At 55.3% G+C, this 15,798-nt stretch overlaps 1 protein-coding gene across 4 annotated transcripts in view; it reads right to left on the bottom strand.

Annotated features, from left to right (window-relative positions):
• Window positions 1-15,798, bottom strand: part of SAMD11 (sterile alpha motif domain containing 11) — a 133,198-nt gene that overhangs the window by 21,883 nt on the left and 95,517 nt on the right. For all 4 annotated transcript variants that reach the window (XM_062593748.1, XM_062593750.1, XM_062593749.1 and 1 more), the window contains 2 exons: window positions 10,676-10,840; window positions 5,303-5,447 (listed from right to left, as the gene is read on the bottom strand). In XM_062593748.1, coding sequence (XP_062449732.1) covers window positions 5,303-5,447; window positions 10,676-10,840 — 310 coding nt within the window. The remainder of the gene's footprint in view (window positions 1-5,302; window positions 5,448-10,675; window positions 10,841-15,798) is intronic.

The following is a 15,798-nucleotide window of genomic DNA, read 5'->3' as shown; positions in this document are numbered from 1 at the left end:
CCAGAGAGTTGGGACGAGCTGCAGGTCCCACAACTGGCACCGTTAAGACCTGTGGAGTCTGCAGCTTGGAGCCAGAGCAGGAAAGATGCTTATGGCCAAACACGAAGAAATCACTGCTGCTCTCCTGCCCCTAGTGCTCAGCATCAGCCCCCAGCAGCAGGTGACCTAGAAAGAAAGCAGCTGTGCTCATCAACCCCCCCGTAGTGGCATCTGGGGGACAAGGGACTCTTCCCCCTGCAGCCAGACCGATACTCCCCGGCCCGTCCTGCTCAGCCCCCGAGGAGCACTGATGCACACTGCCTGCGTATTCGGGAAGAGCGGGCGCTATCTGCCGCCCCACGGACCCACTCTCCCGGCTGGCCAGGCAAGGAACTTGGTAGAGCCTGCCACTGCTCCCTTCCAGCCCACCCGCCTGCATCCTGGGCACGGAAATCCGGCACAGGAGGGAGGGAGCGCGACCGGATCGAGCCCTGACACGGAGCTGGGAAACCCTCACCTGCCACAGACACTGCCAATCGCTTCCAAGCAAGCTTGGAAATTAACTGGCAACCCTGGGGCAAAAAGCCCCAGAGACCGTAACAGAGTCTACTATGCTTTTAGACAGATGGGCATCACAACACAAATCCTTGAGCACTTTCTCAGGTAGATATCAACCTTCACCTTCCTTTTAATGTACCTTCCTCCTCCTCTTCCACCTTCCAGAGTAAGGGCTGAAATACAGCCCCATACTTTGAGAACAAATCTATCCCTTGGCAATTACAACTGATAAGCCCTGTCCCTGCCTTGCAGAGAGCCTTTCTGTGAATGTTACTGCATCTTCCTTTCCTTCTCCATTTCTTTTTTTTTTAATATGCCAGCTGGAGGCTTGCGAGCAGGGTATTAGGGGATTTGCACTGCATGCTGCTAAATTTGATATGTCCTTTAACAGGAGACAAATGGTTCACAAGGCTTAAAAAGTATTGACTTTTCTTTAACAATAAGCGCTAATGGCCTTCAAATAATCAATATTTAAAGTCATTATGGGGTTACATATTATACTGTTAAAATCAAGCCTCTCACTTTAACCCCATCATATCCTCCCGAGCCCAGAGCAGTGCTCTCCCAGCACGCTCCAAGCTCCAAAGGTAGGCTCTGAGCAGAGGCTGCGACTGCGGGTGTGCGAGAGGGTCAGGAAATGAAGATTGAAACCGGCAAGGCATGGAAATAAATTTAGAACGGATGAAGGAAGGGAAAAAAAGGAATGCATGAGAGCCCTCTTTTCTTCTGCTTTGCATTTGATAGGAAGAGACACTTTCAACCTGAGGTAATAGGCAAGCAGCACACAGCTTCGCCATCCACAGACACTGTTTGTGCCAGGAAGGGAAACCAAATAAAATGAAAGGGCTTTCTAAAAATGGTGTTTGGGATTTCCAGGCACAAAGAGACAGTAAGTAGGTGCACTGCCCTTCTGGGACAGTGACGAGGCCTGGACCCACAGAGGGCCTGGTTTATGCCAGGGGAAATCTCTCCCTCAGAATCCAAATCGGAGTTAAAACCAAATTAGTCAAATCAAATCAAGCTCTTTGACTGCTGTGCTGCATGACATTCACGTAGCTGGGATCTGGGGAGCAACCCAGTACAAAAAACAGAGAGAGATGGGTGCAGCATTTAGAGCACAGAAGGGGACGTGAGGCTAGGGTAGGCGAGCGAGGCAGAGAGACCACGACTAGAGACAGAACACGTGCAATGCCTTCCATTTTCAGAGTATAAACGTTTTTCCCTAAAGGGAGGTGAATGCTCGTCTTCCCTGGGCTCCACACACACCAGGCCTGCTTTGGCGAGAAGCAGGGCCTGTTCAATTCAAGATCTACAGCACAAACAGAGCTACCTTGGGTAAGACCACACCTGGCCACATGACCCCGGAAAACACAAGCACTTGCCAACTCGGAGTGCAGAGAGTAGGATCCAACGGCGCTGCACCTCCGCAGGGCTCGGCCGCCCGCTGCTTTACGCGACACAGAGCAGCCTGGGGATGGGAAGTGCTCCACGCTGGAGTTGTTACAGCGATACGCCTGCACTCTTTCCTCCTCCAAGTCTTTCTAAAACACTGGACTCAACAGTCTTTTCCAACGAACCACTGGGTCCTGGCACTCTCTAATCCGAGTCTGAACCAATCTAGAGAAGGATCTAGGAAACCAAACCATGAAACCAAAGGGATTCTCAAGCCAGTAGCTTCAGTCTACCTCTGGCCAGAAACACCTTTTGTGAGGCGTATCAGTTTTATTAACTCCGTCTGACAGACGAGGAAGCTGGGGCAGGAAGGTGAAGGGACTACTACTCTGAGAAAAGAGCCTGGGGACCCGGGTGCTGAGAAAGCACATTTAGTGTGCCTGTGTGCGCACACACACGTGCATACCACTCCCTTCAGAGCCAGCCTTGCACTAATGTCATTAAACCCACTGGCCTATTTTTGACAAGCAAAGAGAGATGCTAGCTAGTCAGCAAAAGTATGGACACGCCTGCGTCCCAAGTGTTCAAACATCTCCCACCCGCTTTGCTTCAAGAAGCTGAAAAATTGTATATACAGTTCCAACCAGCAGGCAAGGTCTCCACATTCCTGTCTCTGCTAGGAAGCAGCATCACCCTGGCAAAAAAAAAAAAAAATGGGTCACCAGTGTGGGTTTTTCCCCCTTGCTTTGCTAGACGTAATGGCTGGAAAATGGAGTGGCTAATTACTCTTGCCCATGAAGCTGCAGCACTTGAGAGCAGACCTGGTCCCCACAGAGCTCCCGATAGGAAGCTGAAATGGAATTTTAACACCATGCCAAACAGCTCACATCCCCCTGCAATCATGCATTATTACCTCTGCTCCCAGGAAAGCAGATGCCATAAATCTACCTACAGTTTACCTACTTATATGAGCCAGCTTTCTTCATTTCCTCCTCTTCTGTCAGTGCCTACCTAAACCTTTTAAATTTCCACATCTTCATAATAAACATGCACAAAGGCTGCTTTGATTTACCTTGTTGACAAAGACTATGGCAGCCAAATACAAAACCCAAGGCTAACTGCAATAGGGAGAACGAAATGGAGAAATTAACCCAAAGAGTGCTTTACTGCTTTGCAACATGTGGCCATAGCATCTCATACCTTCGCAGTACTCTAGCAAAACAGCAAGAAATAGTTGCTTGTGACAGCTCCAGCCAGGCCTTTATGAGCAAGAGCAGAGTGATAACACGCTGACCCTTAGTGACATTCAGGTGGCTGTAGATCTCTGGGGAGAAATAACGATCATGCTAACTAACGTCAAGCAGGCTTGGTAAGTCATGACCACGGGGCAGGGTTGTAGCTTCCTGCTTCCCAGCAGGACTCCTCAGCTCAGCTAACTGAGGATTACCGTACTTGAGAGCCTGGCCAGGGAGGTAGGCCACGCAGGGAAGCAGCCTTCTCACCCCCTCTTCAGGTAGCAGATGGCTGCAGAAAAGCAGTTTGTTCCACCATGTCTTGACACGGAGGAAGAAGGAAGCACACAAGGTGCCCAGCCAAGTCCACCACAGCAATCTTTCACAGAGTTGGTCTCAGAGCTCCTTGGAGATTACTCTACCCAGGCATTTAGGGCAGCTCCTGTATGTGCGGTCCAGTGGGGGAACAAAACCAGGGCTGAAAACATGCTATAAGCCTTGTTTCACTCTCTGCAGGCTGTCGGACAGAAATAAGACCACAGAGTACAGGCAAGAATACAGCTTCTCTGTTCTGTTCCCACCACCAGCATCAAGGGCTGGTCTTGCTCATATGCAGATAGCCAGACCCTTACAAGGAGCCTCTTCCAGCCTTAAGTACCGACCTTCAGTCACTGTCCCCGGAGCTAGCTGGAAACTTCTCTCCCCATCCCACAACGGGGGAGGAACAGAAGCCCTAAATCCAATCCTTGCTCAGACTGCTAGATGACACCCTCTTCCCAAAAGGTTTAACACTTCCTGGCCTAGCCTAGGTTCACTAACTAGAACACCTACCCGGCAGTGAGTGGCACATACCTCTGGATATGAAACATAACTCATTCATTTTCAGTTTTCCCCTCCTGTGTGCAGCACCTCCTCCTAAGCAACCTCCACCCTTCCGTACATGCTTTCGCAGCCAAGCCTCCGGCCGGCCTGGCACTTCTCCAGGCCACACATAGCTGGAGAAATTTTCCTGACGACTGGCTACACTGAAACTCATCTATCTCTGCGTTCCTGACAGGTTTGCCTACAACCCACACGGGCTGCATTGGATTTTATTAGGTGGGTTAGCCAAAGTACGTCCTGTAGGAAAAAGGTTTACCAGGATTGCCCAGCCCCTACCCACTGCACACCTACTGATCAGAAAGAGTGAAAAACAAATGGATCTCCGGGGCTATGAAATGGAGGAAAAAAGCTCCAAATCCAACATGTACTTATAGGTGCTGTAGAATTAGCATTCCAGCCTGCCATGAACCCCGAGACAAAAGCCAGAAAAGTCTAGATACTGGAGCCTTCCACGACTTGTCCCGTGATACCCAAAGGCTTTACATCCTCTAACAGCCAGACACTTTTCCACTTCTTTTATCCTCTGCTTATATGTGCCAGAAATTTATGCAGCTTTAATTTATTTTCCCTGCAAAGTTCTTGATTGCAGAGGGAATGGCTTAGAGCACAAAGCAAGACAAATGAGCAAGAATTTCCTGGGAGGCAGTAAAGTTAGCTTTCCACCACCACTCCTGTCAGTGGCGAGGGGAAGCCTCACCTCCCTCTTTCTCTATAGGAAAACTCCTTGCTCTGCTCCTTGCGTTTGTTCGCTCTTGTTTTCACCTGGAGAAGCTATAAAACGCTGACTTAAACGGCTTGCTTTGCTCGGTACCAAAAGGTGGGTTACAGCCTAGCACCCCCTCTAGAGATCCAAGGCAGAACGGAGCTCCCACCGCCCAGGCGGTTGCGGACCTGGACCTGCGACACACACGGGCGCAAGCCCAGGCGGGCCCCGTCGTGCGCGTGTCCCAGCACGGGGCAGGTGCACGCTTCTGCACCCGCCTAAGGCGCAAGAGTGCCAGTGTCTGGGGAGGCTTTAAGGCATTGCCGGGGCAAATCTGTGCACCTCCAGGGAGTCCCCAGCTCCCACCCCCCCGCCAGCGGCCCCCGCGGGGGGCAGGCGCGCACGCATCGACCCCCACCAGCGGCGGGGCCCCCCCCCCACCCCCGGCCCCCGCCGTGCCGTGCCGTGCCGTGCCATGCCGCGCCGCCGCGGCCGGAGCAAACCCCGCCCCGGGGCGGGGGTGCGAGGCGGCCAGCCCTCCCCGCCCCCGCGGTACCTCTCGGGGAAGTGGGTGTCCCTGTGCTGGGGAAGGCCCTGCTTCCTCCGCTGGCTCGAAGAGTTGCTGGCCGAGGGGATGTGCGCTTCCATCGCGCCGGGGTTGCGCGCCGCCGCCGCCGCCTCCTGCCGCGCCCGGAGGAGATCTGCGGAGAGGGAAGGGATGAGCCGCGGCCGCGCGCAGGCCCCGCCGCCCGCCTGCGCCGCCGCGCAGCCCCGCACCGGCGCACGCCCCCGCCGCCCCCGGGGCTGCCCCGGCTCCCCGCCGCAGCGGGGCTGCTCCCGGCCCCCCCCGGCCCCCGGGCCGCCGCCGGCCGCAGCACCCCCCGCAGCCCCCCGGGTGCCAGGGCTGCTACCGGCAGCCGCGGCCCCCCGGGCGCCGGGGCCGCCGCTGGCCGCAGCAGCCCCCGCAGCCCCCCGGGTGCCAGGGCTGCTCCCGGCCCCCGCGGCCCCCCGGGCGCCAGGGCCGCCGCCGGCTGCAGCAGCCCCCGCAGCCCCCCGGGCGCCAAGGCTGCTGCCGGCTGCGGCACCCCCCGCAGCTCCGCGGGCTGCTCCCGGCCCCCGCAGCCCCCCGGGCGCCAAGGCTGCTGCCGGCTGCGGCACCCCCCGCAGCTCCGCGGGCTGCTCCCGGCCCCCGCAGCCCCCCGGGCGCCAAGGCTGCTGCCGGCTGCGGCACCCCCCGCAGCTCCGCGGGCTGCTCCCGGCCCCCGCAGCCCCCCGGGCGCCAAGGCTGCTGCCGGCTGCGGAACCCCCCGGGCCGCTGCCGCCGGCGGCCCCCGCAGCCCCCGGCCGTGCCGGCGGGCGAGCTGTCGGGCGCCGGGGAGGCGGGGGAGCGCGGCCGGCCCGCGGCTCCCGGCCCCGGGCTCTCACGCGGCAGAGCAGGCTCCTGGCGGGACCCGCCTCCGCCGCCGAGGGAGTTTGGCAGCGGAGGAAATTGTGCAACTACGGGAGGGGGTGGATTGCTGTTTAATTGCCTTCCTGTTGGAGGGAGGGAGCGAGCGAGCGAGGGCTGGGGCAGGCAGAGGGGAGCGGGAGGTTTTCCCGAGCCAGCCGCGGCACCTGCGCCGCCTCCCCGCCCCGGAGCCCGGTACCTGCCCAGCGCTGCCGCAGGCCCGGGGAGGCGGGGGTGCCCGAAGGGCCCCCTCCAGCCTTAGGCACGGCCCTTCCCTCAGAGCACAGGCCAGAACAGAGAAGCACCCCTCGCTAAGCCCGCACCGCTGCGGCACCAGCGCAGACCGTGCAGCGGCTGTGGCCAGCGGCGCGTCGGCAGGCCACCCGCACGTGTGGTCAGTCTAGGGTGGGTGCCAGTACAGACAGGCTGCCCCCACTCCCGCCAGCACCACGCGGGCAATGCCGCCCGGCCAGACGTATCGCACACCTACGTCAACCAGGGGCTCGCAGGGTGCTCCAAGGAGGGCGGGCGATGCAAGTACCACAGCGTGCTGCTCCGCTTGCCTTCCCCCAAGCGCACCACAGCTCGCAGACCCCCGAGGAGGTCAGGTGACACAGAACAGGTACCAGTTGCACTGGAAGAGGCTTATTGCAGAGCGCTACTCTTCTGCGGCTAGGCATCTGGAGTCCCCTGTTTATTTGAGGACACCTGATACACAACCTGCCTGATAATCCCACAAAAGAACCTCTGCTGCGGTTCACATGACACACAGGAAACGCATGCACACACATGCACACTTGCTGGAAACCTCCTTCATACACTCTGCAAAGGGGAACAAAATACAGCTGGGAGGGGAAGGAGAGGAAGGTTTATCTTAATGAGCAAACGTTGGCCAGGAACAACTCGTATACTGCAATTCCAAAGCACTTTGCATGCACTAGCATATTAGTCCTCCCCGGCATCCGATTCCTAAGGCAAAGTCCAGGCAAGAGTACTGTAGCATCCTGATAGTGAAACATTTGCCCTCTCCCTGCTTTCCCTTACTAGGGTGCTATTTTCCTTCCATTTCTGGAGTTCCTTGCCCTGCATGTTCCCATTATCCACACGACATGTCCAGTCCAGTTCGAATCCCAAACATTTTTGGGATGGTCAGGGCTGGAGCCCAGTGGTGGGACAGCAAGTTGGGACAGAAATACTGTCATAGCTGCAATTTGTGTTTTCAATAAGCAGGACTTTGGTCCTTGAATATTTCTAGCCACATTGCATCTGTGCATGCACCAGCCCCTCAAATGAGGGAACAAACATTAAAATGATCTACAATTCTGAACTGCAAAGATATGTAAGAGAGAGTGAAACAGCAAGCCCCATTAGATCACATAAAAAGCCTAGAGAAATCTCCAAGCCAGAGACCATGCACCTTCGATGTTTATAAATTAATTATCTGAAAAACCCAGGTCACTCCTTATTGCCACAGTGCCTGTAATTTAGAAGTCTGGCGTGCAGCCAGTTCCAGAAGCTGCATTGATCCTGAATGACCGCAACAACCCCCCACACGCACACGCTCGCCTCTCCTCTCTCCCCCCTCCCCTTCCCTGTGCCCCTGCCTCCCAGCACAGCCCTCCTGCCCTCCCCGAGGATCCCTTATTTACAATCCTGCACTCTGACAGTTGGGAAATCAGCTTGATTGACAGGGGGACGCTGGCGGATGGAGGTTCCAGGCACGCAGACAGACTGAATTCAGAACGCGGGATGAATGCTGCTGGGAGAACGGGGACGGGGAAGGGGGGGCAAAAGCAATTTTAAAAAAGATTTTTAAATTATTAACATTTTTTAAATTATTAATGTTATTGGTGCCTCCATGTGAGCCCGCAGATAAACTGCGCTTTGTACTGGCACTAATAATTTATAGCACAACCAGAGCCCTGTGGTGGGGAGACAACCCAAAACACACCAAGTTTTGCCTTGTCAATGTTGCACAAGACAGTCTGTCTGTGCAGACTCCTTTTCTCCCTCTGCCCACCCCAAAACCTCACTGTGACCCCTCCCCCAGCAACTGCTGAAGAGACAAATTAATCATAATCATAAAAAATACGTCAGGCTTTTAATGCAATGAGCTACTTTACTCATTACACGGGGGGAGGAGGGGGTGACACCAGCTGTTATGCAGCACACACGCTGCCTGGATGTACATGCTCTGCATGTCCACACCCTCCGGCGCCCGGGTTAAGCGCTACACTATGACTGTGTATTACTACACAGATACGTATAGCACATTTTGTGCAGAGTACGTGCTCCGGTGTATTCAATGTGGTCTACGCAGACCAGCATCCATGGATATTCAGCATCAGCCCGTGGGATACCTCAGCCTTTCGCACACGATGCTTGTTACAGACCGTCCTTTGTACACTGGACCTGTGCGCACAGCACACGTGTGGACACTCCAGCCCTGCAGCGCACCTTGCTCCGTACCTACGTGCTGTACTTGCACAGAGGTACGTGCCACGCTCGCCGTGCCTCTGCTGATGAGTGAATCCTCACCCTACAGCAAAAGGGATCGCCTTCCTGCGCCCAGAGAAGCCGGGGGAAGGGCCCCTCATCAGCAGCCTCTCCATCAGCCTAAGCAGCAGCCCTGGGATTTACACTGCAGACTGGAAATTCTCCCCCAGCTCCTGCTGGAGGCTTTGCTGGTGCTGCTGGTGCTCCTTCTCCGGAGCCAGCCCTCCAGGGCCTCGGGCAGGAAGCGGCACAGGGGCACACAGTCTCGCACCAAACTGGTTTCCAGTGGTGCTTCAACCCCCTGCTTCCAAGACCGGAACAGCGTCAGCTCTTCCTTGGCCCTGCTCAGCCTCAGTCACTCAGCCAGCCCCTCTGTAGCTTCTCCAGCACCAGAGGGCTCAGGCACAGCGCCCGCGCCGGCACGCTTCGCTCGCCCGAGGCGAGGCAGGGCGTCCAGGCAGGCTGGACCGCGGAGCACGTGCAGCAACGCGGGCGGCTCCGGCGCTCCGCAGAGCCCTTCCCGAGGTGGCTCCCGCGACTGCCTGGTGCCCCCTTTAGGCACGGCGCGGGATCCCGCACCCGAGCAGGATTTAGCCATGCTTCCTCCACCATCGAGGGTAAAACCTCTCAGCAGCGCCCCAGTTCATGCAGGAACCAGCAGATCCTGGTACCGCAGCGCCTTTCTCCTCTCCCCTCAGGAGAGGGCAGCAGCACGGGACAAACGCACCTGCTAAGGTGGAGGCTGCTTCAGGACCAGGTTTTGGATTCTGCCCTCACTGCATTCATGCAACTGTACAAACGCCAGACCCTTTAAAACCTTGAAACCTTGAGGATGTGTTTTCCTGAGCACAGATGTCAGTGCAGAATTTCTCCTGTATTATCCTGCAGAAATACTGAAGCCTAGAAACAGCAGACAGGCAGGTATCACGGAGCTATAAAAGCACAACACGCATCGTACGCAACAGGCCCCAACTAAAGAAGGAGCAGGGACTCCCGCAGCTATCCATAGCGCACAGCTCGGCACCAGAGAACTGCACCACCCTGAAGAGGTCTGCGGACAGTTTGTTACTGCTTGAAGCTGCTACCCACAGGTCCTCACGGCGATGCTCCGAGGAAGCCCTCATCACCTGAGCATATACTGTATGTAGAAGAGGTTCTCTCCCTTTCAGCAAGTCCTCCCTCACTTTTCCATAGCAGATCTGGTTTCAACTAGTGAAGGACCAGATTAATCCTTGATGATGTAAATACAGTTGCTTTCAGCAGATGGTATCTGATATCATGGATGAATCTGTCCCACTGATTTCAGCATCAGCCTGCTGAGCTGTCTTTACAGCACCTTTGCTTCACCTGCATATTTCAGTAGTCCCTAAAAACACAGGGCACTTAATCCTCACAAAGGTGAAAGGTCATTAACATCAGCTCACGTCATGTCTGCCTGTAGCAATTTCTGCACAAACTTTCCAAACCTAAAATAATCAACGCTCAAACAAATCCTGCATCATCATCCTGCTGCCTCAGATCTCGTCAGCAAATGGCCTACATCGCAAAACTCCCCTGCATTACACCAACGCTCACTCCCCTCGCTCCACACTGTGATCCAAACGAGACTTCTGTGGTTTCTGAGCATTTAGACTGACATTAACTCCTGAAACCAAGGAAGAAAAAGACCCCCCACACACTGCAAAACAGCCAGCAACAAGGCTGCAGCCAGTTCTCTGCGGTAACGGGGCGCTGAGCCCCCACAGGTGACTGCAGAAGGCATTGCCATTTGCAGACAACCGAGAACAGATGCACCCACAGCCGCGGCAGGGCAGAGGGTCTGCAGGCCCCCCGGAGCACCACCTGCATTCACTGCGCGAGAGACGTGATACCGCAGCCCGTACGTCCTCCACATGCACGCACACGCGCGGGATTCAGCAGAGTCCTACGAGACCTACACTCAGCGGCATACCCAGCCCCTCGTCTTCCCACCCTCAGAGCCTGTACCTCCATGGCTGGGCACTGCCATGCTGTTGGCCAGCTGGTAGAGACGCTGCTGCTGCTGCTCTTCAAACGTGCTGTGTTCGTTCAGTGCCGACATCATGCGTCTGTAGTGCTCCTCTGGGGTCATCTGAGTCACCGAGTCCTCGAGCAGAGGCGTATGGGAGTTCTCTGAAGAGCAGAAAGATTTGGAGTCGTTTTCCACAAAAGAATACCACAGACAATCAGAGGCACATGCACAGGGCAAAAGAATCAGAAAAGGGGGGCAACGGGGAGTTAGCACCATCTCCCACAACCATCTCATACACGCTGAACTTGACGTACCAAGCTGCCAAACCCAGCTATCTTCATGGTCTGAAAGGTACCACTACATGGAGCAAATACCCACCCGCCACTCACTAATCCTCCAAACACGCAAACCATTTATGTACAGAAAAGTGCACAGCTTCAATTGCCACAGCACACCAGTGCGCACGCATACATACAAGGTTTTCCTTGCCTCTAGCACAGACGTATACACTTTAGCCTAAACGATAAACCAAGAACTCACGAAATTTTTTAAAGCCAAAAGCACTGCATTATGATCAAACAAAATTGCAAGCAAGCTCATTGCTCCAAAGGGGGAAAAGAGGACAGGCAGGATGAAAGACTTAACTGCGTTCTCACCCTTTCACCTTAGGGGATCCAAGTTCTTTTCTCAAGTAATACCTAAGCAGACAAACACCTCTCCCGTCCGTGTTCCCAAACACGGCTCAGAGCTAGAGACACAATAGCGTGACCTGTCACTAGAGACACGTTCAAGCACCTACTTTAGGTGATGCCGAGAACTGCACAAGAGTGATGACAGTCCACCCGATGGTCCACCTCTTGGGGGGAAGTCGCAGAAGCAGGCTGTTTCAGACCCGTCTATGTGGCTAAGCACCCCGTGGCCATTGCAGTTACACCGAGCATCCCTTCCTTTCCATCCTCCTGGCGTGACTGCACAGCGCAGGACTGAGGCTCCCTGAGGAAGGAAGGCCCTGCCTGCTCCCTGGGCAGCAGGATCCCGATCTAACAGCCAGGGAGATGAAACCACAGCAGCTTTGTGTTTACTGTAAGCAGAACCCAAGAGTAATTACCGTTTCTCTGCCCTGGCAGCTGCAGCTTTAACACTATTTTATTGTGGATCTTCCCCACAGGCAAAACCTTTTCATTACTTGCAGAGGAACTCCCAATAACTATTTAAACAGGCAGAAGGGGAGAGAGGCAGCAGGGAGGGCTCACACTACGCTACAGCCGCAAGACCACCTTATGGCACGCACCCCAGATTCTTGCTCCCCAGTCCACCTCGTTTCTCAGTCAGAGTGCTTCAGGCCCCATGACAGCTGGCTGTGATGCCAGGATGGCTCCAAAGTCAAGGCAGCAGCTCTCAGCACAGGCCACTTATTTTACACCCCTGTTAGCACTGTAACGAACACGCAGGTGCTGGGCACCTTGCCGGGAAAAGAGCTTTGGATGTATCTCGGGTGAGAAAGGGGCTACGAGACAGTCTGCTGCAAAAACAAGTGCTGTCCAAGAAACAGCACCCACAGATGTGGCTCTGCCACAGTAGCTTAGAGGCTGTTCCACTTTTGCCTCAGCTGTTCAGTGCAAGAGGTCATCAGTGGTAAGTGCTGTCTGCCACCAGACTCATGACAAAACCACGCATGCAGTGGCTCAAAACTTGGGGATGCTGTTCTCCCATGCAACAAAGAAATCATCTCCTCCGCAGGACATAGGAAGGGCCAAAAATCAACTGGACCTGTGCAAAGCTGCAAGAAAAAAAAAGCATCGTTGCATCAGCAGCTCACAAGGCACTCTTCCTCCGCAAGAAGGAAACGACTGGTCCCTCCAACTCGGGCCAGCAGCAGGGCTCAGCAAGGACTCTCACTCACCATAGCATTTCACGGCTATATCTGCAATCGCAGATCCCCGCCCCAGTGACCTGTGTGTGTGTGTGTGTGTTAGGGTGCCCAGACTGCCTGTGCAGCTCGCAGGCTCACAGCCTGCTTCGAGCCGGGAGGCACCAGGAGCTGGGCCCCTGCCCTGGGCTCCGCGCATCACTTACCAACCCGACCAAGGCTGCGCAACACTGTGTCTGTCCCCCCCCCCCCGACACCCAGGCCTGCGCCAACGCTTCAGCTCTCTCCTGATGATCTCAACCAAAGGTCTAAGAAACAAAGCCGTATGCCACAGTCCCGACTTCGGAAAATCAATGAGGGTCGTTTCTCCCCCCCTTCACAGCTGTGTCATTAGAGAGAAAAAAAAACGGGGGAGGGGGGTTAATAACACCAAATTACCATAAACTCTATCCGATCAGCCTCAGAGCAGATTTCAGTCCAAAGAAGGGGGAGGCTGGGGGTGGCAAGGGCAGGCTGAGAGGAAGGAGGAGTCTGCGGAGAAAGGCTGGATTTCCACGCTTAAAACTTGAAGATTCCACATGACTCAGCCAGCGATAATTCCAGCTCTGCTGAAGCTTTTCTGTCTGCTTTTGTCATTACCGGGGTAATGCGGGAGACTGATCTCGTCAAATCTCTCCGAGCCACCAGGTGCGGCACGGCCTCGGGCAGGGCGGCTCGCGGGGCACGGCTCTCCGGCACCGCGGCGGGCCGGGGCTCTCGGAGCAGGCGGGCTGCCCGCTCGACCCGAGCCACGCGGCGCTGCTGCGCGGCCTCTCGCCAAGCCTTTCCAAGGCTCTGCCTCCCCCGGCCAGCTCAGGAGCCGGCTTCGGAGGAGCCTGTGGGCGCAGGAGCCCCCAGGCTGTCTCCCCTCCGTTGCCCCAGGCCTGCGATAGACCAGTGCTCCCGGTACGGAGCTGCCGCGCGGGACTGCAAAGGCCATCCGACCCTTGCAAAAGGGTCGGCACGCTGCTGCAAACCACCTCGCCCCAGGTGCCACGGCAGGTCTCGGTCAGCACCTCCAGGGTCTTCGCTGCCTGAGCTGCTATCTCCTGTGCCTGCTCCCACCATACTCACCAGCGTGGGCTTGGGGGCAGTGAGGTTACTGCCAACTTCAATTTTAGCAAGAACGGGACCAAATAGCCCTTCAATTGTTTGATTTGGCAACCGAACAAGATGTGGATCCAGACAGCCCCCTGCTCCCAACAAAAACTGACGGAGGCTGGATTTGAATTGCTCAGCTGCAGTCCAGCTCCAGTTCTGGTCTACTTATTAACCAAAGATGCAGTAAGATTTTGTTTTGTTTAAAATGATCTACAATAGCAAAGAAAAAAAGAATAGTAGAAAGAGCAGCGAATGAGGTCATCAGCCCACCCCAGGGGGCCAGTGCAACATTGTTCCCTACCGTGGATTTTCCAGCACTTAGTCCAGCCTAGTTTTAAATCTTGCCAAGTGATGAAGCTTATACCAGATTTTTCAGCGGTTCCAATAGGAACAAAAATATTCTTACTGATTTTCTCTTTTTGCAAGCTTCAGTTTTATTCCACGTCTCAAAGTATTGGAGAAACAGATCTCCAGACATGCTGTTGCCACGGGAGCGAGGGTTTTTACTCGGGGAATTGTCTCCCAGGGAGAAAGCTTCCTCCGTGACCTGCCAGCACAGCCCTCGCTCGGAGCCTCTGATACGCTTGCATTTCCATATTAGACGCGAGAACGTTCTGCTCCGTTTGACAGCAGCGCCGGCGCGGCCCTGCTTCCACCGAGATAGGGCTCTCCTTTGATCTCCGGTGTGCACGCTGCAAGCACTGTGGAGGGGGGAGGGACGGCTTCTGCGCCCCCGCTGGAAGGGCTTCCAGCCCTACAGGTGTTTTTTCACTCAGTCAGAGCGGGAGTGATTTACTCGGCTGCCTCTGTTCTCCTCGCCTTGTCAGGCGCAGCCGCGGCAGAGCGAGATGCGCCGCGGGCGCGGGGTCACTTCTCCTCTTCAAAAGGCTGTTTGGAGAGGGTGCAGCTGGGCCCCGAGCAAGAGCCGCGCCGGGGCGGGGGACTCCCAGCCCCGGGCTGCACGCCCCGCAGAGCGGCCCGCGGAGCGGAGCGGCGGCACCAAGAGGCGCAGCGCACGGGCGGGGGAAGAGGAGCAGCGCACCACGACCCGCCTCCTACCAGAGCACGGCGTGGGGCTGCCAGGCCACGAACTCCGGCCAGTCCTCTCTCCCCTCTCCGCTTCGAGATCCCAAGCGGCACTTACAGCAACTGGGTCCCAGCCAAGCTCGCGGCTCCCGCCCAGCTTCATGCGTTTACAGCACTGCTCCGCAGCAGTGGTTCCCCAATTCCAGGCAGCTAGTCACCAGGGTCCCTGGGACGGCCAAGCAGCAGAGATCCTTCTGCTTCTGACCACCACCTTGCAGCGCAGAGCTGGGAACACTTCCTCCGTCCCTCCACAGAACCGGTGCCACCGTAACGCTACCTAGTTGCCAGCAGGATGGGAAGCCTCCCAGGAGCTCTCAGCTGTTCGGGGCTTAAGACACAGGAACACCAGCTTCAGCCCTGCCCTCTTCCCCATTCTCATGGCAGCGACTGGGTAGATAAGTGCCCCTACTCCCCCTCCCTCCTGTGATGATGTGCTGGCACCAGCAAAACCCCATCTTCAAACACATGCACGGCGTTGGAAAGACCAGCCCTGATATAATGTAATATATATGTATCTATAATTTTATATGTATATATTTTATAAATGCATATATATTTATATATGTGTAAATACACACATATTGCCATAAAATATATGAAATACATGTGTATGTATTTCATTTATGAATGCATATATATACACATGTATATGTGTGTGTATAAATATATAAATAAATAAATACAGAAATTCCATGCCACCTTACACTGCTTTAAAGGGTAGGGAAGGCTTTCTGAGAATAAAAAAGTGGGAGTGGAAAATGAAAGTTTGCTTTTATTCAGGGCTTCCTGGAAGCACCTCTCTAAATGAGTCAAGGGAATCCCTGACTGAGTCACCCAGAGTTAAAGAGCAGAATTTAAACCGAATGCACTGAGCAAAGCCAAGGGTTGTTTCTTATCTGCCTCACGCTGCCCTCAACCCACTCAAGTAAACAAAAATGGGGGGAAGGACAAGGGAAAGAGCAGAATGGGATCACTTGACCCTGCTGCTCCAATGGCAAAAACATTGATTTGTGCAAGTTTGGG

Source organism: Rhea pennata, chromosome 22 (genome assembly GCF_028389875.1).
Source record: "Rhea pennata isolate bPtePen1 chromosome 22, bPtePen1.pri, whole genome shotgun sequence".
Lineage (NCBI taxonomy): Eukaryota > Metazoa > Chordata > Aves > Rheiformes > Rheidae > Rhea > Rhea pennata.
The sequence above is the reverse complement of the archived record's forward strand: the minus strand, read 5'-3'. Positions and strand labels throughout refer to the sequence as shown.